The following is a 23,141-nucleotide window of genomic DNA, read 5'->3' on the forward strand; positions in this document are numbered from 1 at the left end:
CAGTAATTTTAATTAGTATTAAAATTAGTTGCAAGCATTAGTCTTTGTAAAGAGCTTTTAAACTAAAAAACTTTTGCATTCTGATATTTTTGTTGTTGTTGTTTCCATGCATTCCCCTCTGACATGTTCTGAGAAGGTGCTCAGGGATGACACCAGCAGCTCAGGTATCAGTGAGTACACAGAGGTATTCATGCACATGAAGTCTGCTTCCTTGCTCCACTTCTGTTTCTCTAATCCAGTTTAGTTTCTGGTTTTCAGGCCCAGTCACTGAATGCAGAGTCACTGCATGGTTACTTTAAGCAAGGGAAAAAGACAGAATGCAGAGATATTTGTGAGATACCTGCTGAAAAAGAGTCAGTGCTGGAACTGATTTTTTCAGATATGACAATGGATCTTTTCTGCACCAGTGGTGCTTCTGGCCAATGCAAAGACCAAGGAATGAGACCTAATCTCTATCCACCCTCTTTCATCAGCCTATTCCCTGCCTGTGCTTCTGCAGCTCGGCCATGTGGAGCGGATCATCATCGGGCCAATGAGAGCCAGGTAGGCAATTTTCATCAGCATCCCAGATGCAGCTTCTCCCTTCTGCTCTGCCCCTCCTCCCTCACAGCATGCAAACTGCCAGTCTTGCTAGTGCTCCTAGAAAAAATACAACAGATTGCCTCCAGTTGTAGACAAATCTGGATGTTGTTTTGTTGTGGTTTCCTGGAGCTTTACAGTTCCTCTTGTTCAGCCCCTTCCATGGAAATCTTGTGACTTCTTGGAGATTGCAGACAGGGTCCAGCAGGGTCCTGGTGAGCCCCATCCCAGGCTTTCCTGTGTATTTATTCTGACATTTCTACTGTCCCAGCAGCTGCTGGTGTAAATGGAGCAGCCCCTGAGACATGAGCCCCGTGGAGCAGTGGTAGCCCCTGACTGGTACCAGGGGCAGTGCTGGGAGAGCTGTGACAGAGCTGTAACAGCTTCCTCCCGTTCAACTTTTCAGCAAGTGAAACAGAACAAATGGAAAACGACCTCTAAGCTTTACTTAGTGAAATCTTCCCCGTTTATATTGCTTCAGCATTACTGAAGTAATGGCAGGTGTGCTGGAAGCAGGTGTGTCAGAGCCCACCATGCAGTCACAGCTCATGTCTGTCACCCTGCTTGAGGCCTCTTTGCAGACCTGCTTCAGGGATCATGGCTGCAGAAAAACAGCATCCTCAATAACATCACAGAACCATCAATGGAAAATAGTGCTCCTGCTCAGCCAGGAACGCAGCGCTGCCTTAGCCACACAGACAATGTAAATACAAGATAACAAGATAAATTTTGTTAATTTGAAAGAAGACCCCAGAAAATAACAGCGTGATTAATTCTGTAATTGCTTCTAGAGGAAGAGTTCAACTTCTGCTGCCCTGCCTCTCCTCTTTTTTAATGCTCCATGGTCAGAGTTGCTGCTGCAGGGCATGGGGTGGCCAGCTGAGGGAGATGCAAAAGCAGAATGCAGGACAGAGGCATTTGTCATCCAGGGATGTCAGTCCAGGGATGTCAGTCCAGGGATGTCAGTGTGACCCTCAGGGCTCCGTGGTGATGGCTGTCTGGGGCAGGTGGCCGCTGCCTCCCTCAGCTGCTGTCCTCCAAGCTGCTGCTGCAGGAGTGGAACCTCATGGTGCTCAGGGGGTCTGACACGTACCCTGCAGGAGCAGAGAGGGTCCCTGCAGCTGGCACGGAGTGCTCCCCAGCCCTGCCCCGCAGTGCCAGCACCACCAGCTGTCCCGTGCCGCGGGAGCTCGGGGGGCACTCCGAGGTGGCTCACCGTTATGGTCCACGGGTGGGTACTGGAAGTTCCTTCTCATGTCATCCAGAGACAGGCCCTGAGAAGGGGGTTGCCCAGAGCTGCAATTGAAACAGGAGGTGTCAGTTTGTAAGACTGATGGTGGAACATCTCCAGACCATGAGAACTCCAGAATGGAAGGGAAGAACAGGACCATGTGACATCAGCCCGGGGCCCGGCCACAGCAGTGCAGTCAACAAAAAGCAAGAATAAGCTATGAAGTGAGACCATGACCCCCAGGCACTCTGGCACTCAGTTACCCTTCTCAGAGTAACTGCCCTCGAATACCCCATTTGGGGCTTCACTACTGTCTCTGGATTGCCATCCTGGAAACAATTCCAGGCATCAATCCAGGGTCACTGACATGTATTTTACGTGCCACTGCTAAAAGGTTCTTGCAAATACATTTCTCAGGCAAGGAAGATGGTGGAATTATCTTCCAGTCATGGACCAAAGCCACTATCCTGCTAGCATGTGGTTCATCCCTGATCCTAGAGATGGGAGTTGCTATGTTTGCCCTTGAAACCAATTCCCCAAATGGTAGGGTAACATACAATAATATAGAACCCATGTGTGTCCCTGCCTTAAAAAACATCAGGAGTTCTTCTTACCATTCTGTAGCAATGAAATGAGTGATACCCAGCTTTTAGGATGAACCTTGATAGGACCAGTCCCAGCAATGCTGACTCCCACAAACCTCTGTCAGGCTCTTCCTTACAGAGCTGTCTCCTGCCTCTGTACCTGCTGGAAGGCTCTGGATTCTGTCTTTCTGTCTGTCCATCTGTCCCTTCCCTTCTCAGCAAGGACACTTCCACCTTCCCCTGCCCTCCCAAAGGCAGCCTGCTCTCTGTGATGGACAAGCTGATGGCACAGGCCAGCGCTGTCTCCTGGTCCTGCCAGGCCACCTCCAGCAGCACAGGCTGCTTCTGTCCTTCAGCCGTGCCAGGGGCCCGCAGAGCAGCCGGGGGCTCGTGCCCACCCTGGGAGCAGAGGGCTCATACCCACCTTGGGAGCAGAGGGCTCATACCCACCCCTGGGAGCAGGGGGCTCATACCCACCCTGGGAGCAGGGGGCTGGTACCCACCCCTGGGAGCAGGGGGCTCGTGCCCACCCTGGGAGCAGCCGGGGGGCTTGTACCCACCCTGGGAGCAGGGGGCTGGTACCCACCCCTGGGAGCAGGGGGCTCGTGCCCACCCTGGGAGCAGCCGGGGGGCTTGTACCCACTCTGGGAGCAGCCAGGGGGCTCATACCCACCCCTGGGAGCAGCCGGGGGGCTCATACCCACCCCTGGGAGCAGCCGGGGGGCTCATACCCACCCCTGGGAGCAGCCGGGGGGCTTGTACCCACCCTGGGAGCAGAGGGCTGGTACCCACCCTGGGAGCAGGGGGCTCGTACCCACCCTGGGAGCAGCCGGGGGGCTCGTGCCCACCCTGGGAGCAGGGGGCTCATACCCACCCCTGGGAGCAGGGGGCTCGTGCCCACCCTGGGAGCAGGGGGCTCATACCCACCCTGGGAGCAGGGGGCTGGTACCCACCCCTGGGAGCAGGGGGCTCATGCCCACCCCTGGGAGCAGGGGGCTCGTACCCACCCCTGGGAGCAGGGGGCTCGTACCCACCCTGGGAGCAGCCGGGGGGCTGGTACCCACCCCTGGGAGCAGGGGGCTGGTACCCACCCCTGGGAGCAGGCGGCGAGGGCTCGCGCGTTCAGGGCGTACTCCAGCTCGAAGCGGGAGCGCAGGGCGGCCACGTGGCTGCGCCCAGGGCCACCCCGGGCCACCAGGCAGTCCGAGGACGAGGACGGGGACAGGGACCCGCTGCTGTTGCTGGAGGCTGGAGACATTAACTGGATTAAAAGAAAAATAAATAAAGGTACCATTATGGCGTATGTACAAGTCCTTTCTCATCTCTCTCTCATAAGTCGTATCCCATTTCTCCCTGGACTTTCCCAGCAGCTCCAAAGCCCCCGCTGCCCTGGGCTGCTGCCGTTGTCCCTGTCCCCACTTGCACTCTCATCTGCTTGCACACACACAGACCTCCCCTGCTGGTAGCCAGGTCCTTACCTCAATATTGCAGAGACACTCCTCTAACTTTGTGACAACTTCTGAAAACTCTGGTCTCCCCTGTGAACACACCAGGAAAACCAGAGCTGGGTTACAAATGGAAGGGGCAGATCTGATGTGATTAGATTGACACACAGGGATGGGATGAGCCACAGCCCCCATCATTTCCCCTCTCTGAATTTCATGGCACAGCTGTCAGTCTGTTTGGGAAGCTGATGAAATCTGCAAGTTCAGTGCTGAGCTGCAGCATGAAGATGTGTGTGCATATGAACATTAACCGCCATTCATCTCATTTTCTGTAACAATTAGATTTGAGCTAATGATGACTAGATCACAAAAAAGCTATCAGTAAATTATTGGTTCTGCTCTTTAGGTTGACTTTCTCTTTGCCCATGAACAGGACTTCAGACACAGCAACAGCAGAGATGAGCAGTGGACAAGTTCCTGGCCTCCTCCCTCCCTTGTCCGTGAGAGTTGCACTTAATAAAACTAAATGTTTACTTCTTTACAGAGCTCAGCCCTGGGCCTTATGGCAAATTCTCTGGCTCTAATTAAAGCTCACAAATCCAATTAGCCAGTGAAAAAGGCTTCTCAGGAGATGCTGCTAATCTTCTAATCACCAGTTTGCCTTTGGAAACAGCTGCTGTCAAAAGTTTCTGGGAAACAGATGTTCGAGTACCTGATAAATAGAAACAGGGACATGGCACACAGGAACTAGTGTTCAGCTGGGATGAGCCTTAAATGAAATGAAAGATAAATAAATGGGTATATTTTCTAACTTGGAGGCATTTCATGGCCATCCAGCAAAACCCCTACAGGTATACTCCATTTTCTGCCTTTTTTCCCTTTAGACTGAGCTGACCTTGTGGAGAATTTTGACCTGTGAACACTTGTTGAGCCCCAAAACTCACAATTTTTCCATAACAAATGGTAGCAAAACACTTTTAGTAAGGCAAAATAGAGCCTAATAAAGAACAGTAGCAAAAAACCCTTAATAAAGATAATTTTGACAAGTTTTTGCTCACATCTTGTGTAAAGTTCTGGCCATCCATGGGTTGATTGAGCCATCAATTGTTTTATAGTTCACTCCTATAGCTCCAAAACACTGGCAAGATGAAGAGACATTGGAGATGCACTGATGGGTAACAAACTGCACTGGGACTCTGAAAAGATGTCTGAGGGGTGACTGGCTGTGGGAATGCTGACAAGACACAGGGACTGCACCCATCTCAGTGCCTGCTTAAGTCAGCACTTTAATATGACACCTTATTAATGAATTTAAAGTGAATGTGTGTTCCATGCTGTCATTAACCATTGCTTACAAAAATCTGAGAGCAGCAAGGAATTTTCTACTCATTCTGTAACAGCTCAAGTCATGATCAGCATTATGTGATTAATTAAGTTTTTTTGAAAAGCTAAATGCTAATTTACTTTCCTCCTCGATTCACCAACTCTCCTGTATTTCCTAACACACCCCACTGCCTGCCTGGGGGCTTTCTGCAGTGACCCTTCCCACAGAAACTGTGACTTTGGGGGCATCATCCAGAGCACAGTGCCCATTTTCCCTCCGCTGGGGACACTCACCTCAGGACAGGCGTTCCAGCCCCTCATCAGCAAGGCAGAGATGGGCTTGGGGATGGAGTAGCCGATGGGGGGGCGGATATGGTGATAAGCCATGTCTGCTGCTGCTGCCGCTGCAGGGGACAGCCAGAGACACCCGTCAGCACCTGGAGTCACCCAGGAGCACCCCTGCCCACTGCTGAGACACCCGTCAGCACCTGGAGTAACCCAGGAACACCCCTGCCCACTGCTGAGACACCCGTCAGCACCTGGAGTCACACAGGAGCACCCCTGCCCACTGCTGAGACACCTGTCAGCACCTGGAGTCACCCAGGAACACCCCTGCCCACTGCTGAGACACCCGTCAGCACCTGGAGTCACCCAGGAGCACCCCTGCCCACCACTGAGACACCCGTCAGCACCTGGAGTCACCCAGGAACACCCCTGCCCACTGCTGAGACACCTGCCAGCACCTGGAGTCACCCAGGAACACCCCTGCCCACTGCTGAGACACCCGTCAGCACCTGGAGTCACCCAGGAACACCCCTGCCCACCACTGAGGCACCCATCAGCACCTGGAGTCACACAGGAGCACCCCTGCCCACCCCTGAGGCACCCAGCAGGTGTGGAAACTGACTGCGGAGCCATCCAACCAACGAACAAAGTCTGGATGGAGGCTGGAGACTAAAGGAGGCTTTTGCCAGCAGACCAAGAGCAGACTGAGCTGCCCATCACCACGGCCAGGTCACAGGTCAAACAGCAGCGAGGGTCTCACTGGCAGAGGGGGCTGAACCCTCCCTCCTCATCCATGCTGGCTCTGGCCACATCCTGCAGTGCCCGTGCCCCCTAACAGCTCTCGTCAGACATCCAGGGGTCAGGATGTCAGGAGAGCAAAGTGCAGCCCTGGGAATGCTGCTCTGCTGTTGTACCCCCCCCTTCCCCCCGGTTTGTGGATGCTGTCCTGAGGCACACCAAGGAGATGTGCCAAGGAAGGGCTTTGCAATCCCAACAATCATGTGAGAGACAGACACCCTGCAGTCAGAGTGTCTTGTTGCTAGTCCCAGACCTGGATAGGATAGTTCTGTGCTCTTCACCAAATGCAATGTCTCAGCACTTAATAACACACTTCAGTATGATTTGGGTTAAAATTACAGAGTGTAGCTGCTTCTTGACTTCAGAGTAATTTAAGATAGTAATTCATTGAGCATGTTACCTGGTTTCAGGTGAGCAAAGGGAATTTCCCCCGTTAACAGCTCCCAGAGGCACAGAGCGTAGCTGAAGACATCAGCCTTGATGGTGTACCTGGTGCACTGGGTGAACACCTCAGGGGCCATCCAGCGCAGGTTCTGCGCACCAGGAAGCAGCAGTCACGCATCAGCAGTGTTTGCCTCCTCACACAAGCACCTATTCCTGCATTTGTATGTTTGTTTTCCTTTGTTTCCTTATTTCCTGCCTCCACCACTCCATAAAATAATTGTAATCTGCCAGGAAAAACTCACCTGGCTTGCAAGATCGAGTCAGTGTGTTACAGTGCATGCCATGTAACTGCGCTCGCTTGGTGCTGTCTCAGGCTGAGCTGGCTTAAAACATCACAGTAGGGTGAGAATAAAAATAGAACCCCAGGCTCAAGGTCTGGAGGCCACATCACATGGTCTGAGACATATATGTGCATATATGCCATATAACAGGAATTAACCACTGCTCCCGCTGGCAGGAGTAAAAGCTGGCAATAGCTGCCTTGGACTGCAGCCTGCTCTCCTGGGGTCTTGCTGCTCCTGCAGACCCCCAGTTCTGAGACTGCTTCACAGGCAACTCGTCTCTCTCTGGGGTAATGGGTTCCGGGTGGATTTTTAGAGTCCTTGTGCTCCCTACTCTGCACCCACACAGTGAGTGCCACTACTGAGTGTTACGGAGCTGCTTGCCAAGGCCTGGGGCAGCACCACCATCCTCTGGCATTGCCCCCTCCATTCCATCCTTACCCATCCCGGCCCACATTAATGGCTGGGATGATGTGAACATTCCTGGCCATGGAGTGACACACAGGACACATCTGGACTCAAACCCATGAAGACAACAGCTGCCTTGTAAATCTGACTGTGAGCAACAGGCTATTGGGAAGAAAAGAACGGTGAAATAAGGGAACCAGTGCTGAGTAGCTGTTAGAAAAAGGAACCACCTGCCAACAGCATGTGAGTAGGGAAAAGTGGATTAAAAAGAACTCTTTAGTAAGGTATTGGAGCATAGAGCTCCAAATACAGCCTTATAAAGCATTGTTTTCTGCTGCAGATGTTACATATTCCCTCATCTCTGTTATTGAAGACAGAGGAAAAAATTAAACCTAGACAGAGAAACACTGAGAGAGATTTAATACTACACCTGTCCATCTATTCCAACAAACATATTTCCAATGTCTTCTTCTCCTAAACTGTGTTTGCCTGCATGTTTGATATTAATTATGTGGAACAAAACATGAAACAAAAGAAACAAACCCCAGGTTGCTTTGTCATGTTGTCTTCATCCAGGGATTGCAGAAATCGAGATTCTGAAACAGAGCAAGAAAAAGAATTACCCTCAGGGTAATTACCCTCACTTATTATACAGAAGTCCTGCCTTAAGTGCAATTCCACAGGGCCCTCTCAGTAAGCACATGTTTAGTTTTAGAGAATTTTGGGTTAATTTATAAATGTTTAATAAAAACTCCTTACCTCCAAAATCTGCAACTACTGCATGTCCATCCTCATACAGGAGAATATTGTGACTAGGGAAAAAACAAACTATAGGTAATTGTTTGATAGCATCGTAAAGGTGGTGAAAATGCTATAGATTTTGGGTCATAGCTAAACATTTGAGTGCAAATCACCCCCTTGGGTAGCTAAATGTCTATAGGTATGCCTCACAGTTACTGTTAGAAAGAACACATTACCCCTGAGAGGGCAAGCCAACCTTTGACTGACTTGCATGCAACAAATCCAGAGAGACTTTCAGAAATCAGCAACAAAAACACAGGGTTTCAAACGAAATGGAAACTTGGGGAAAGACCCACAAGCTGCTTTAGCTAGGTGACAAGTTTCCAGTACCTCTGCAGATGAAGATTTCCCTGCCCCGGTCACTATACCTTCACAGCACAGGGCTGTGGAAGGGCTGAGCAAATCACAACACAAGCAATGTGGACACAACAATGCTCTCTGGATATTTATCAAATGCTGACTGAGCCAAGAAAATTCAGAAGAGTGAAAAGTGTATGAAAAACAGAAATGAAAAAGCTGGCAAGAGTTTACATGAGGAGGGAAAATTAAAGTAATATTGATGGCCTCGACAAAAAGCACAACTTGCTCATTTTAGAGCCACGGATACAAACAAGAACAGTCAAGGGAGGAACACAATTTTACCAGATAACAGTCTTAGGTCAAAAAAAAATCTAAGCTCTCTCAAGCAGGACTCCCACAAATCACTGTCTTCAAGATTTCCACCTTCACCTAAACCCAATCCTTGGGATGATAAATTTAATCATAAAAATGTAACCATGACTCTCTTGATTTATATTTGATCTGATTTTAGCTCTCATATGTACTTTCCATCAAAATATTGACATGATTTTAGTATGACATGTGGAATTGTTTTGAGACCATATGCCAAATGAAAATATGAATCAAACACAAGGCTGAACTAGAGAGACTCTTGAAGGCTGTGCCCCAGGGTGGGTGTAGGTACACAAGCCATACAAAGCTACAGACCTTGCTGTGGTCTTCGCTCAAATTTGGCCTCTGTCAGTAGGGACAAAAATTATCACCATGTCTCAATGTGAATAAACTGCACTGAGCCCGAGCTTCAGCTTCAGTCTATTCCAGGATTGTGTAGATGTGAATAAATCCAACTTGACAAGTCAAGACATAATGAAGACCCAGGCTGACAGTTTTTGTGGAGAAGCAGAGAAATCGACTGAAATTTCCTTTCTCCTGATGCAGGCATGCATCAACCTTTCATAGAATCACAGAATCTTTGAGACTGGAAAAGAAGTCTCCAAGGCCTCCAAGATCACAGAGTCTGACCTGGGACCACTCCCCACCTTGTCCCCAGCCCAGAGCACTGACTGCCATGTCCTGTTGTTCCTTGGACACCTCCAGGGTGGGAAATCTGCCACGGCCCTGGGCAGCCTCTTCAGTGAAGAAATTCTTCCTGATGGCCAACTTGAACCTCCCCTGGCCCAGGATCAGACCAAGAGTGCTGAAATGCTCATCTTGGTGCTGAGTGCTTGATGGGCAAATCTGAGAGCAGGAAGCAGGCTCTGGGAGGGTTTTGCCAGTCTTGTACCTCCAGGGAGCCCTACAGTTACTGATTTTTCTTTTTTAAAGTAAAAAATACACCCCACAGAAATAAGGCTTGGAAGGTACACCTTAAAAATGTTGTTATTGCCTCAGTGGCACTTGAAAATTTGAAAACCTCAGATGAAACAGGTACTCTTAAGCTTGTGTTTTGAGAAATACAGCAAGAAAAATCCAAGCTGAACTGAGCTGGCAGAAGACTGAGTTCAGCAGAATCAGAAATTAATTGTCTTCTGCTAAGGGCACACAGGGATTGCAGCGGTGAGAGCAGGCATTGTGCTCTTCATGAAACCACGGAAGGAAGAAAACGAGATAAGGATGAGGAGTGTGCAATCATCCTGGCTTTGTGAAAGGACATGGTGCAGGGTCTGCCAGGCACGGAGGCTTCTCTCTCCCATGGCAAGTGGCAGGCTCAGCATGTCCCTTTCACAGGGATTCGGGCCATTAAAAGATCCTTCTGCCTTTAACATGCTGTGGGTGTAATGAAAAGCAATGGATATTTTAAGATTTCACAAGGGATATTTCAACAAAGAGGAGTCACAGACTCCATCCTCATTACCACCAGGCTGCCATCCTCTCTTTCATCTCCCTCACCAAGCAGCTCTCAGAAGTGTTCACAGATAGTTAGAGTCATCAAAAGCAGGTCAGTCACTCAAAGGCTTCCTCCAGCCATGTTCAGCTGTTATGGCTTAAATTAAATGGATAATAAAATGGTCTCTCTTTTATAAAAGTGCTACAATCATCGTGGCTGCCATCCCTCACCATGGTGTAAGTGGTAATAAGTTGATGCATGTCACCATTTCTGATGGCTGTCAGAACTGAAAAGCAAAATAAAACTCCCAATTATTCTTCAAATGGAAGGATAACCCCTTTTCCAGGGTAGAGACATGAAAGACTAATTTTTTTCTCTATTCTGTCAAGCCATATTGCAGGTTTATTTAATGCATTATATGCAGTGCATTAGATTTCAGAATTCACAAAGGTGGGTATGAGTTATGCGAAAATTTAGGGTAAAAAGTATGAGGCTCCTGTGAAGCCACTGGCAAAACTTAACACAGAATTTCACTCTTAGTCTTTCTCTTAAGCTGTTGCAAAGATTTTCATCTGGTAATTGTGCCTGTGGGTTGGCTGGGACTCATGCTGCAAACATGACCCCTGCTCTTGCACAAAACTTTCAGAAGTTGAGCTCTCTCAGCAGCACACATCAATGGCACCAACAACCCTAGAGCACATTATCTTCTGACCCTGGCAAATATGATCTGTGTGGCTGCTGTGGGGCTTTCTGGCTCTCTAGGAAGATACAGGTTTGGGTTTTCTTTTGAGGAAATAATTATTTAAATTCTTTCAGGGCAGAGTTGTTCCCCTAACAGCCACCAAGGCATGGAGCTGCACTGTGAGGTCTCAGCCTTGGCTGCCCTGGTCTGAGCCTTGGCTCTCCCAGAGCAGTTCCACAGGCTGCAGAGTCAGGCAAGGGGCTCTTGGCTCGTGCCACTGCCTCAGAAGCAAGGCTGTCCCTTGGAACAGCGCAGGTTTGTGGCCTGGAAGGACTGGGCAGGGATGCAGGTACATGAAGGAGGCTCAAAGGACAGTGGAGATGCCATTCCAGCCTGCCTGCTGCTCTCGAGGGCTGACAGAGCTAAGGACCATGTTTTGACTTTAGCAAAAGGATCATTTTCACCTCTGCTCTTGCAACCAGTGCAGCTGAGGTATTTCATCCCCTGTTGCTGCAACATGCACAAGACTGTTTCCATAGCTAGAACAAAAGAACAGGTTTTCCCTGCAGACACTGAGGCCTCAGCGCTCCCACTGGGACACCACCAAAAGATGGATGAAACCACCACCAAAAGATGGATGAAACCACCACCAAAGAGATGCCCAGTCCCGTGCAAGACCCCAGCTCCCAGGGGGCAGCAGTCAGAGCTGCTGTCAGCTGTAACAAACGAGCCAAGCAAACCGACCAACTCATCGATTGTGGGGAAATATTGACAGTAAAGGAGACAAAGCAAAGGGATGGAGAGGAAGTGATGAGAGAATGTGACCGAGTGCCCTTTGGCAGATGGTCTTAGGCTGAAACTCAGCCCTGGAAAACAGAGATTCAGGAAAACAAACAGGTGCAGGGAAACACTCTCAGCGACTGCAGCCTTCCAGGACAACCACAGTTCAGCTACTGTGACTTGTATGGGTTTGTGTAAAACCCCTGAGATTACTTTCAGCTGAGTGCTAATGAGACGCTGGTGCTGCAGGAGACTGCACAGTGTTCCTGCAGCTTTGAGCCATCATGTTGTATAAATTTTTAGGTTAGAGACAGAAACTGACCTGTTCAGATCCCGATGTATGATGGGCTGTGTGAGATTGTGGAGGTACTCCATGCCTTTGGCCACATCTACAGCGATGATTAATTTAGACTGCAGATCAAGAATTCTGCATTTTGTAAAAAAATAAAAGATTACTTGAAGTTAATAGACAGTTGAAAATTATTCTGATCTGTTAATCATGCAACATTTAAAATTGTTTTACATGCAAAATAACGTTCCATAATCTATGTAAAGTAAATCTATATGCTGTAAAATAATGCCAGTAACAAGTTTGTGAAGACTTATCAGTTTACCTTGTACACCCAATAAACTGAACCAAAGCTCAACATTTTCTAGGGTGTTCCTCTCTCTGCTGTCCTATGCTGAAATGAATATTTACATCAGCTTAGATTCCCTGCTCTTCCAAAGTCTGTGAGCAGGCCCGCTGGTGGAGGAGGGCATTACCTCTTCTGCTCGTGGAGCAGGGAGAAGAGAGATCCCCCAGAGATGTACTGGGTGACAATGGCAAACTGGCTGGGGTCATCCAGGCAGGCTCCCACGAACTGGATGACACAGGGGTGGTTCAGCCGGCAGAGAATGGAAACCTCGCGGCAGAACATGTCCACATCAGACTTGGAGCAGTAGGTGTTGGCTCGGTAGCTTGGAATGAGAGGAAGCAGAAGGCAAAGGTATCATAAAATATAGGCTTTGGAAATGCTTCAAACTGGGTGACTGACCAAGCAGGATGGAAAAGCACGACAAACTTACCGTTTGATTGCAACAATTTTATTTCTACATCGTCCCTTATAGACTTTCCCAAAAGACCCTAAAATAGTTTAAAATAAATAAACTCAGATATGTTTGTTATGAGCACCAAACATTTAAAGTGAATTTAAACATTTAAAGCCCTTTCCCTTCCGGTACCTGAGCCGATAATCTCGTGGAACTCTATCTCAGAGAGCTGCAGGTGGAAGTGTGATGGCAAACCAGCACGGAGGAGGAGGACATCAGCCTTTTCTGCAAGAGAAACCATCCTGCTTGTAAAACATGGCCAGGGGGAGGACCAAGCATAAAAGCACTGAAATTCAGAACTCTGGCACTGGGAAAGCTGATTTTCCCCTGTAAATTGACTGCTAATCCTGCTCCCTGCTGCAGCAAAGCCCAGTGACAGACACCTCCTTGCAATGCCACAGGCTGCCTTGGGCACTCTGGCTTTAGCCCCTGCCAGCCACGAGCACATTCCCAAACTCTGCCCGTGCCATGGGATAGCAGCGCAGAATTCCTTACATGGGGAACTCATCCCTTCTTCCTGTGCAGCCAGTGCTCATTGCTGCTGCTGGGGATGCTATTCCAGAGCCGACTGGCTCCTGGTGACATGTGGAATCTAAACTTCGCCACTGAATTTAGTTGTCAAACGTCTCTATCTTGTGGATCTTTTTAGTTTATTACTATAAAGTTTGTCAAAATATTTCTAAACAGAGCATTTTGATGCTGCTATGTGAAGGATGTAAGGATTTGATTATATTCAGAGTGAACATTTAAAGTGGACAATTGAAAGTACCACAAAAAAAAAATAGAGAGGAAATATCTTAAAATACCTTAAAATATTTATCTGAATGTTTCAGCTGTATTTGTTTCAGAGCAACACAAATTATTTTTGGACAGAAATTTCCTTGTAAGGATAATTCAGGCATTCTATGGTGTGATTTAAACGATACTTTGCATTCATGGAGGAATGAGTATTGCATTCGTGCTATTTCACATCACAGCCTTTCCTCAAAGAAATAAAAAGAAATATATATATATTTTTAAAGTGAATGAAAACAGGGCAAATGCAGGAATTGTCATTATACTGAGTAACAAAGCTAAGTACATTGTTTCCTAAAATTATTCCAGGGAAATGGAACAATGTACCATAAAAAGTCCAGGAATAATGAATCCTGTGTAGGATGTTCAGGCTGACAAACACATTGGATCAAAGGACCACAGAAGTTCACATTTTCCCAATTTGCCATTGCAAATACCTTTTGTCATGCTTTTAATCTTCCCTAGGGGGGATGGCACTGACACGTAGGAACCATCTGAAATAAAGAACAGAGTGAAATTATGGAGTTCAATGACAACATAAGTGACGGTGCTGATAAATCAACGAGTCAATGATGCCAGAAAGAATTAATGATAAAGGGTGGGAATTCAGATAAACACACCCACACGTCTGATGGGAGCTGGCTTGGGCTGGGATACAGTTCATTCTCCTCACTGTAGCAGGCACAGCAGACTGGGGTGTTGTATGGCTGCAGCCTCAAAAGGAATCTGGGTATGGCCAGAAAATGGTGAGTCCCATGACTGTGATTTTATTTGTGCCAGACAGGACTGACCCAAAGCTCTCTGACATGGGTGGAGCACTTCCAGAGATTTCAGCAGTCTTTGGATCAGGCCCTTTGAATAAAATGATTGCTCAGCCCATACCTCCTCCAGGCTGGGAGTATTCGTTGCAGGGGGATTCATCCTGAGGCCTCTTGTAATGCTTCAGGAGGGTCACAATTGCATCGTGACCTAGGAAGGAAAGAGAAATACAAGGATTTGTAGGTAACTCAAAAGATTAAAAAAAAAAAATACAAAATCAGGGTTTTTTTAAAAAAATGTAAAACATGACTACAAAACATGCAAAGACATGGTGATGCTAATCTAAACCTACTGTGATTCTAAACTGTACAAATATGGGAAATTTCTGCCAGTAAAAACAAGCATTTTATTTTCTCGAGTCCACCTACCCCTAAAATGCAAGATAAGGCAAAGGAAAACCCTGCTGCAGAAATCCTGCAATGGAAGTTGACAGTAGTCTTCAGTGAACTCTTCTTGAGTTTGTGCTGGATTAAGCTAATGTTTCACAGAGATCTGAGATGACAAATTGAAGGGCTGGTGTGTACAACCCTTGGTGCCAGTGCCTGGGGAGCAGGTGGTGGGAGCTCTGTCTGCAGGCACTGGCAGGTTATTTTGCAGCGTTATCTCCTTCCCACGCTGCCTTCTCCTTCCTGCACAGCTGCTGTGGGTTTTGTAGCACAAACTGGAAAATTGAAATACCTTTCTCGTAAGCCCACATCAAACAGGTCTGCTCATCCTTTTCTCCACTGGACCTGCTGGGATCACAAGCTACAAGATTCATATCAGCTCCGTTGTCCAGCAGGAACTGCACGAGGCGAATGTGGCCATGGTAGCAAGCACAGTGCAATCCTGCAACATCAGAGAAGTGCAGGGAGCACAGCTGTCAGAAGACGGCAATGGGACTGCAGCAACAACTGCAAGTGCAAATTGATCTCCTTGATAAATAAATATGTGTCAAAAAATACCTGAGGCAAGAGGGGAAAATTAAACATTAAGGCTGCAACAACCAATCTATTGCCTCTGCACAATGTGCCACCACTTTGCCACCTGCATCCCACATTTAATGACTCTGTATGTGAGAAAAAGCAAGTGGAAACAAAGGCAGCTCAGTGTAGTGGAGACAGGAAGGTGTGCAGCCCTCCAGACAATACATTCCAGAAGCCTATCTCTTTGCAGAATAATTTATAACACTACTTAGAAGCCTTAATATGGGAGGAACAGTTTACACCAGGTTTTGTTACTCATATACACCCTAATGAGCCTGATACATCCCCACTGAAGTCTTATCACTTCTATGCCTCCAGTGAAAACATTTCAAGAAAGCTGTGCTCTGTCTGAAAGGTCCTCGGGTGCTGGAAATCCTGGTGGTGCACGGCTCCCCAGTATTTCGGTGCTGGCATATACCCTCATATAAATATGGTGATGTTACCTGTGTGCCCATCTCTCCCCTGATGATTGATGCTTACAACATTCTGGTCAAGAAGAAACTTGACAAGTTCTATGTTCTTTCCATAGGTGCAAGCGCTGCAGAAGTAAAGGGAGTGGTGAGTGCTAAAGTCCACAAAAGAAGCACTTTGGGTAGCCAATAAAGAATTACAAAGAGTTAAAATGCAGTAATAAAGGATCATTGGAAATGTGCAAATGCATGATTAATCCACCAGAGCATATTCATTTTTATTGTTTCAGAAATATTCTGATTATTGCTGAATCACCTAATTTTGCACAGTTGTGCAAACAGTCTGTGTTGTAAAGTGCCACTTAAATAGCCCTTTACAAAATTTCAGCATGTCAACCAATCTGTGTTCTGCCACCTGGTTTCTTGTTCAGAGTACCTGGCTCCAGCAGACATCCAGGTGGAACAAACTCTGATCCCAGCTCCCAAACTGGACAAGGAGAGGAACCACTGTCCAATCAGGTGTTGGTGAACCTGATTTTCACTGCCTGGTTCTGCCTCTTGCTTCATGCCCTGTCATGTGTCTCATGACACAAACTCACCCTCCCTGTGTAGCTCCCTGCTCGCTCTGTCCCTCACCTGGCTGCAGGTGAGACATCTGTAGTTCTGGGTGTTGTGAGACATTGATAATCCTGGGTGTTGTGAGACATTGATAATCCTGGGTGTTGTGAGATATTGGTAATTCTGGGTGTTGTGAGACATTGGTAACCCTGGGTGTTGTGAGACATTGGTAATCCTGGGTGTTGTGAGACATTTGTAATTCTGGGTGTTGTGAGATATTGGTAATTCTGGGTGTTGTGAGACATTGGTAACCCTGGGTGTTGTGAGACATCTGTAATCCTGGGTGTTGTGAGACATCCTGGGTGTTGTGAGACATTGGTAATTCTGGGTGTTGTGAGACATCTGTAATCCTGGGTGTTGTGAGACATTTGTAATTCTGGGTGTTGTGAGATATTGGTAATTCTGGGTGTTGTGAGACATTGGTAACCCTGGGTGTTGTGAGACATTGGTAATCCTGGGTGTTGTGCTGCATGCGTGTGTAAGTGGAGCTCTACTGACAATGGCATTTGAACACCTCACCTGTGGAAAGCTGTTTCACTGAATATATTTTCTTTAGTGAGACTTTCTGTTCCTGAGAGCTGAATTATTTCCTTGACAACTTCAAACTTCCCATTGTAACAGGCACTGAGGAGGAAGCCAGCACAGAGCTGTTAGCAAAACCAGCCTTCCCAAGAGCCCCAAACCTGTCCAGCAGCTGCTCCAGGGCACTCACAGGTGTAGAGGTGTGTCTCCATAGATATTCACCACGTGGGGCTGCACCTCGAAGCTGCTCTGCAGTAAGAACTTCACAATATCATGGTGCCCGAATCGAGAGCAGAAGTGCAGAGGCACATGATCTTCGTTGTCCTGAGCATTCACTGCCGGTTGACCCAGAAAAAGACCACAGAAAGGATTTTTATCCTTAACACAGCGTGTCTGGGATTGTTTTGGATATTTAGTAGAGTTTTATGTGTTGTGCCTATGCATTTTGAAACCTCTTGGAAAAGTATTTGTGGACGTATTTGTTTAAAATTGAAATTTCTGTGATCTTTTGGATATCAAACCCATGCTGCTCTGTGCCATCTGCAGTGCACTGTCAAGGTGATTTTCTGAACTTGGGGCATGACTGCTTTCTTTGAGCTGCAAACTCATTGAGTCTTTTGACAAAGCTTTCCATGAAGGAATCTTGAGTTATAAATGATCCTTAGAAAGGGCAATTCGGAAGCAAAAGTAAGATAATAACAACATCAACAGAACGGGAACATCCAGGCAGCACAGAACTGCTGGCATCTACCAGCAGCAGCAAAATATTGCAAGGGCAGTTGCACAGAGTGTCCCTGGGGGATCCTTGATCTGCAGATGGGAATGCTGGAGACTGCCAGCTGTCATGGAGCACATCCATGCCAGGGAGCCTTCTGCCTGCTTATGGGACAGGCAATTGCTGCAGGTTTGGGCTCACTAGCGAGTCATGTTCTGTTAAAAGAAACAGTTCAAGTTTGTGACCCCAATTACTGGTCTGCACTGAACAGTGCCAAATTTATTCAGGTTCTTTCCCCAGTTCCTTTCATTCCTGGGCACTAAAGCCTTTTCCTCTGCTGCTGCATTTACAGCAAGTTTCAAAGTGTGCTACTTTAAGAGCAAAAGGCTTCCCGCTTCCAGTCTCCCTTTTCTTTTTTTCTGTGCTGAAGATTTTGAGTTCAAAGAAAAGGACCTGAAATGGTGCCCCAGATTCTTTCCTTTTGGAATAAACTCTCTAACAGAGGGCAAACCGCCCACTGCCTCGTCATGATGAGAGAATATCTCTTTTTTCCCCCCTTTATTATAATTATATCAGCCCAGTGCACACACATTGAGGCTGAAACACCCTGAGCTCACTACTGAAAACAGCACGCACAAACCTGACTGTGCTGCTTCCCTCCATGCTTTTTATTGCAGGAGGAGGATGTGTGATTGCAGGCAGCACTCACAGAGAACACGGTAAATTGATGTATTAATGAGCAGTACCTTTCCAAGCAATGCACTGACACTTCCCAAAAAACGTTTCTGTCTCTTACTCTGAGGATAAGAAATTAATTTTCAAATAATTTGGAATTTTCTCAGTATTTCACAGAATCATAGAATGGCCTGGGTTAGAAGGGACCCTGATCTTTAAGGTCCCACCCCGAGGGCAAGGACACCTCCCACTGTCCCAGGTGCTCCAGCCCCAGTGTCCAACCTGGCCTGGGCACTGCCAGGGATCCAGGGGCAGCCCCAGCTGCTCTGGGCACCTGTGCCAGGGCCTGCCCACCCTCACAGGTAAGAATTTTTTCCTGGTGTTTATTGTAACCCTGCCCTCTGTCAGTGTGAAGCCATTGCCCTCGTCCTGGCACCCTTGTAAACAGTCTCTCTCCATCTCTCTTTAAGGCTCCCTTCAGGCACAGGTAAGAATCTCACACTGATAATCACAACATGCCCAAAATGTGACCTGTAAGTTATAGCATTTGTATGCCCTTGTGGGATGTGTCAGCAGCATGCAGGGGCACGCCTGTGGCACAGGTGTCACAGCAGTGGAGCAGACAGGCTGGAGTGTGGCACATTTTGTGCCTTCAGCGTTACTGAAGCAGCAAAAGGAGAGGGAACGGAGCAAGAACAAGGACGCAGCAGAGCCACCAGTGCACACTGACATAGCCACAGGAGAAAATATTGTAAAGGTTATATTAATGCAGAATATAAACAATGAAGTGCAATGTCCCAGCCTGAATGGCATCACTGTGAGGCCTCATACAAAGAACTCATACAGTGCCCAAGGTGTGCTGAGAGACTTTGTCCAGCCCATCAAGTCTTCACACAGGCTCTTTCTCAGACAGAAAATGGCCCACAGTGAAGAGTGGGAAGTCTGTAGAGCATACTAATCATGTGCTGAAAAATCCTCTTTTCTGTGGAATTTGACTTCCATAGGAATTATTTTAAATTACTTGCTCCATAATTTTGACTTAAAATCCTTCTCCTGTACCTCGTTCACTAGTCCTCTGTGAATTGGAATCACTTTGACTACAGATCCCCACCACATGGCCACATGTTCCCTGCCTGCATCAATGTCTAAAAAATAAGCCACCTCTGTAAATTAATCTTAATTTTGTTTTTTGCCCCTGTTTTTCACCTCTAACTTATTACTGAAAATAGAGTAAACGTGGGATGACAAACCAGCCTGCTTAACCAAGGAAAGCTTTCCAGCTGCTGTTTTCTTGTGTCACTTGTCCAAAGATGATACCCAGACACACATACAAAGAGTATGTGTTAGGAAGCTAAGACTCTGTGTAGAAAACACAGTGTTAAAGAGAATTGTTAAATGTCTTTTCTTACCATCAGCTTTGCTTCCCTCTTCCATCAAAAGCTTTGTGATGTTGAGAAAGCCTTTGGCAGCAGCCAGGTGGAGAGGTCTGTCCCCAACTTCACCACTCGCATTCACATCGGCTCCAAACTTCAGTAGCAGGTGGGTTACCTAAATATTTAATTAAGGTTGATCAAAATATCACATGAAAATAAAACTTTGAGAAAACCAGATACAACAGTGCATTGGGTAATACCATATGTGAGCATCTCTGTAAAGTTAAAACAGGGAGAAGACATTCAACAGAAAACTAATTTTCAAGTTGCATGTCTATAAAAATATTAAAATTCTCAAAAGCAAGCACACATTAATTCTGAGAGACATTCTCTCTGGTGAATGGACACCAGCCCAACCAGCACAGCAGAGGAAGAGCCCCAGCGTGCCCCGGGCAGAGCAGAGGCTGCCCCAGTTACCTGCTGGTGGCCGCAGTAGGCAGCGATGTGCAGCGGTGTGAAGAACACGGCGTCCTGCACGTTCACGTAGGCCCCGTGCTGCAGGAGGATGTCCACAGCCTGCAAGGAAACCAGCAGTGCCCACCGCAAGCGCCGTGTGTGCGTTACACGCGCTCAGCCGGTGAAACAGGACTTTGAGACCCCGTGCCTCCGGTTTAAATTATGTCAAACAGCCCCAAACAAACGGGTTATGAAGGTGCAGAGCTGGGCACAGCTTGTAAAAGTGATTAGCTTACAGTACTTGAACTGAACACTGAATGTCACTGATGCTTTATAAATGAGGCTGAAAATCGGTGTGCCACTAAAAAACCTGATTTATTAAGTAAGAGGCACAGAAATGGCTGTCTGGATATTCTCAGAAAAACCTTTAATTTTCTTCTAGCCATTATGAACAAAGAGCTGTAAACATATCAGAGTTTTTAGAAGTGAAAAAGTCGCACAAAATGAAAGATCCTTTTAAATTTAAATGTGTGAAGGTAAATCCTCAAACATGGAAAGATTTCTTTGTATTTTAGAACATAAGAGCTCTTTGGCTTCAATAAATAACCCTAAGTGCTTTCTTTCAAATTTCTATTTTTCTTGGTCCTTCCGGAGGCCCATGCTTTTTTGAAAGCTGTGAACTCTCAAGAAACGCCTTGCTGCATGGCTGCCAAAACAGAAGCCTGAATGAAACCTCTTTGGGCTCTACACTGAAGCCTGCGGGGGGGTTTCTGAAGCACGAGGGAGTCCTTGGGCACAGGGAGGGCTTGGGCTGGGCATTACTTCAGAAGTTCTGCATGTCAGTTTGATAGATGCAAAGTTTTGAATGTCATGACGATGAAAGACACTGGACCATGAGTCACGACAGAGTGAGGAGCTGGGATTGAAGGGCTACCAAGGACGGGGCCGTGGCCAGCTCCTGCACTGTGCTGCTCACACCAGTGCCTGCCCACGGAGAGCCCCGCGAGGGGGGCAGCCAGTGCCAGCTGCCACTGTGCACGTCTGTCACCTGCTCTCTCGGCTGAGACCCCGAATCATGCCAAACACGCAACAACAAGGACAGCCAGTTCAACCAGTGCAGCTCCTGAGCGCTCAGAGAACACAAACTCTTCCCGAGCAACATCAGTGTACAGGGATTGTTTCTTTACACAATTTCAATGATTCTTTTTTCATAAGAAAGCCTGGAGATATTTTCTGCTTAAAGTCTGTGCCCTGACATATGTAAATATATCCATTTCCCGTTCGTTTCAACCTGTTTTCTGTGCATTAGCTGTGATTTCCCCTGGAGGCAGCACTGCAGGGCCAGGTCTGATTATTGCCACGTGTGGGGGTTCTGCATCCTCCCTGCAATGCCCTCAGTGCTGCATCACTCTCGTTGTGATCCCCTCACCCCCTTACAAACAGTCAGAATTTCCCTTGCCAAATGTCGTGTGTGTTGGCATCCTTCTGCTGTGAATCCTTTTGCTGCCGATCTCAAAAAAGCATTTGACTTCATAACAAAAATCTGAGGAAAGATCCCCTGAGATCTTTCTGTTCTACCAGCTCAGCAACAGGCACTCAGGGGATGGGTGGGAATATGCTCAGGTGCTAAATAAAGAACACACTCCATTATTTAGGTAACACAGCTGCTTCCCTCCACTGTGTTTCCTGTGTCTCGCCAATTTTCAATATCTTGGTGGGCCAGAGGTGGGAACATAGAGCCAGCCAGCCAGGGATTTAATGGTTTGGTGGCTTTCAAATGATTAGTCTAAGACATTTTCCAGCAAACTACCATAATAAAACTGAAGTCGTAGCTGTTGTCTCTGAAAAGAGATGTTTGGGCCTGCAGCTTTTACACTAATATGACTGAAACATCTTTGGATCAGCCTGATTTTAATTTAGCCATAAACTGTGAGGCTGTAACACATTCAGGGATGTGAATAACTCAAATTAATAACTCCATATTCTCCTCAAACTCTTTGGGAGCTGAAATTCAAAATTTAGATTCATCTAGAAGCTTTCAAGGTGGATCTTCAAGGTGAAAAAACTGTGTTGAGTGATGTGGATCCATCCCTGATGATGAACATAAAACTAGATGGGTTTTGACACATTTTCCAGGCTGTAGCAATGGCAGCCGTGCTTGCTGCTTTGTGATCCCCTGATAAATAGAATTTCGTGTGCTGTACTAAGCAAACTCCACTCAAGTGTAAATGATGAGAGGGGTACAGAGACAGGCTTGATAGTCTCTCAGACAAGATATCTTTCCAGGAAAGAAAAAAGGAGTCTTAGAAAGCACTGAAAGCTGTCATAGGCATCACAAGTAGGAGGCTATGCTGGAGGGATGTGCAAGGATAGAAATACTTCAGAAACTAAGGAGAAAAAAAAGATTTTTATCCTCAGGAGACTGACAGTGAGTGAAGGGGAAGCTTGTAACCCAGGGGACATTCCCAAGCTGCAGAGAAAGCAGCTGGGTGGGCTGGTCTAAGGCAGCCAGCAGCATCCCAGTGGGGTTCACACCACCACAGCCTGGTGGGGAGCTAATGCTTCCCTTCTCCTTGTACAACCAAATGTTATTTCAAAACAATGCTTTAAACAACTTGCACAATAGTCTTACTTTGCAGTTTTTCTTAAAATTGTTTTACAAAAGGTTTATTCAGAAGTTTTTTGAACACTTAAGTCAATGATCTTCACTTCATAGACAATTAATTAAGCCACTCTGAAGGTTAGAAGGAGCCAACAAAAACCCCAACAGACAGACATAAGGACTTTGTCTTTTGAAAAGGGCAAGGGATAAAAACTCGTCCTTATAAGGGTGTTTGAAAAAAAATTATTCCATGTTTCCATGAATATTAATGAAATTGTGGACAAACAGGCTACTTTATCTGGCAGAGAAACTTCTAAGCTGACTGAAAATTTCACAGCTATGTAAAGAAGG

At 46.9% G+C, this 23,141-nt stretch overlaps 1 protein-coding gene across 2 annotated transcripts in view; it reads right to left on the reverse strand.

Moving 5' to 3' along the window:
• Positions 1–1,022: 1,022 nt before the first annotated feature.
• LOC119704035 (serine/threonine-protein kinase TNNI3K) overlaps positions 1,023–23,141 on the reverse strand; it is a 31,182-nt gene continuing 9,063 nt past the window's right edge. For both annotated transcript variants that reach the window (XM_038144651.1, XM_038144652.1), the window contains exons 6-25: positions 20,210–20,308; positions 19,769–19,907; positions 17,160–17,304; positions 16,967–17,071; positions 15,863–15,957; positions 15,133–15,282; positions 14,518–14,604; positions 14,073–14,129; positions 12,973–13,065; positions 12,817–12,874; positions 12,514–12,708; positions 12,071–12,175; positions 8,138–8,190; positions 7,922–7,974; positions 6,646–6,778; positions 5,457–5,566; positions 3,873–3,932; positions 3,486–3,655; positions 1,796–1,875; positions 1,023–1,673 (exon numbers count right to left, since the gene is read on the reverse strand). In XM_038144651.1, coding sequence (XP_038000579.1) covers positions 1,603–1,673; positions 1,796–1,875; positions 3,486–3,655; positions 3,873–3,932; positions 5,457–5,566; positions 6,646–6,778; positions 7,922–7,974; positions 8,138–8,190; positions 12,071–12,175; positions 12,514–12,708; positions 12,817–12,874; positions 12,973–13,065; positions 14,073–14,129; positions 14,518–14,604; positions 15,133–15,282; positions 15,863–15,957; positions 16,967–17,071; positions 17,160–17,304; positions 19,769–19,907; positions 20,210–20,308 — 2,058 coding nt within the window. In that variant the 3' untranslated portion in view covers positions 1,023–1,602. The remainder of the gene's footprint in view (positions 1,674–1,795; positions 1,876–3,485; positions 3,656–3,872; positions 3,933–5,456; positions 5,567–6,645; positions 6,779–7,921; positions 7,975–8,137; positions 8,191–12,070; positions 12,176–12,513; positions 12,709–12,816; positions 12,875–12,972; positions 13,066–14,072; positions 14,130–14,517; positions 14,605–15,132; positions 15,283–15,862; positions 15,958–16,966; positions 17,072–17,159; positions 17,305–19,768; positions 19,908–20,209; positions 20,309–23,141) is intronic.

Source organism: Motacilla alba, chromosome 8 (genome assembly GCF_015832195.1).
Source record: "Motacilla alba alba isolate MOTALB_02 chromosome 8, Motacilla_alba_V1.0_pri, whole genome shotgun sequence".
Classification (NCBI taxonomy): domain Eukaryota; kingdom Metazoa; phylum Chordata; class Aves; order Passeriformes; family Motacillidae; genus Motacilla; species Motacilla alba.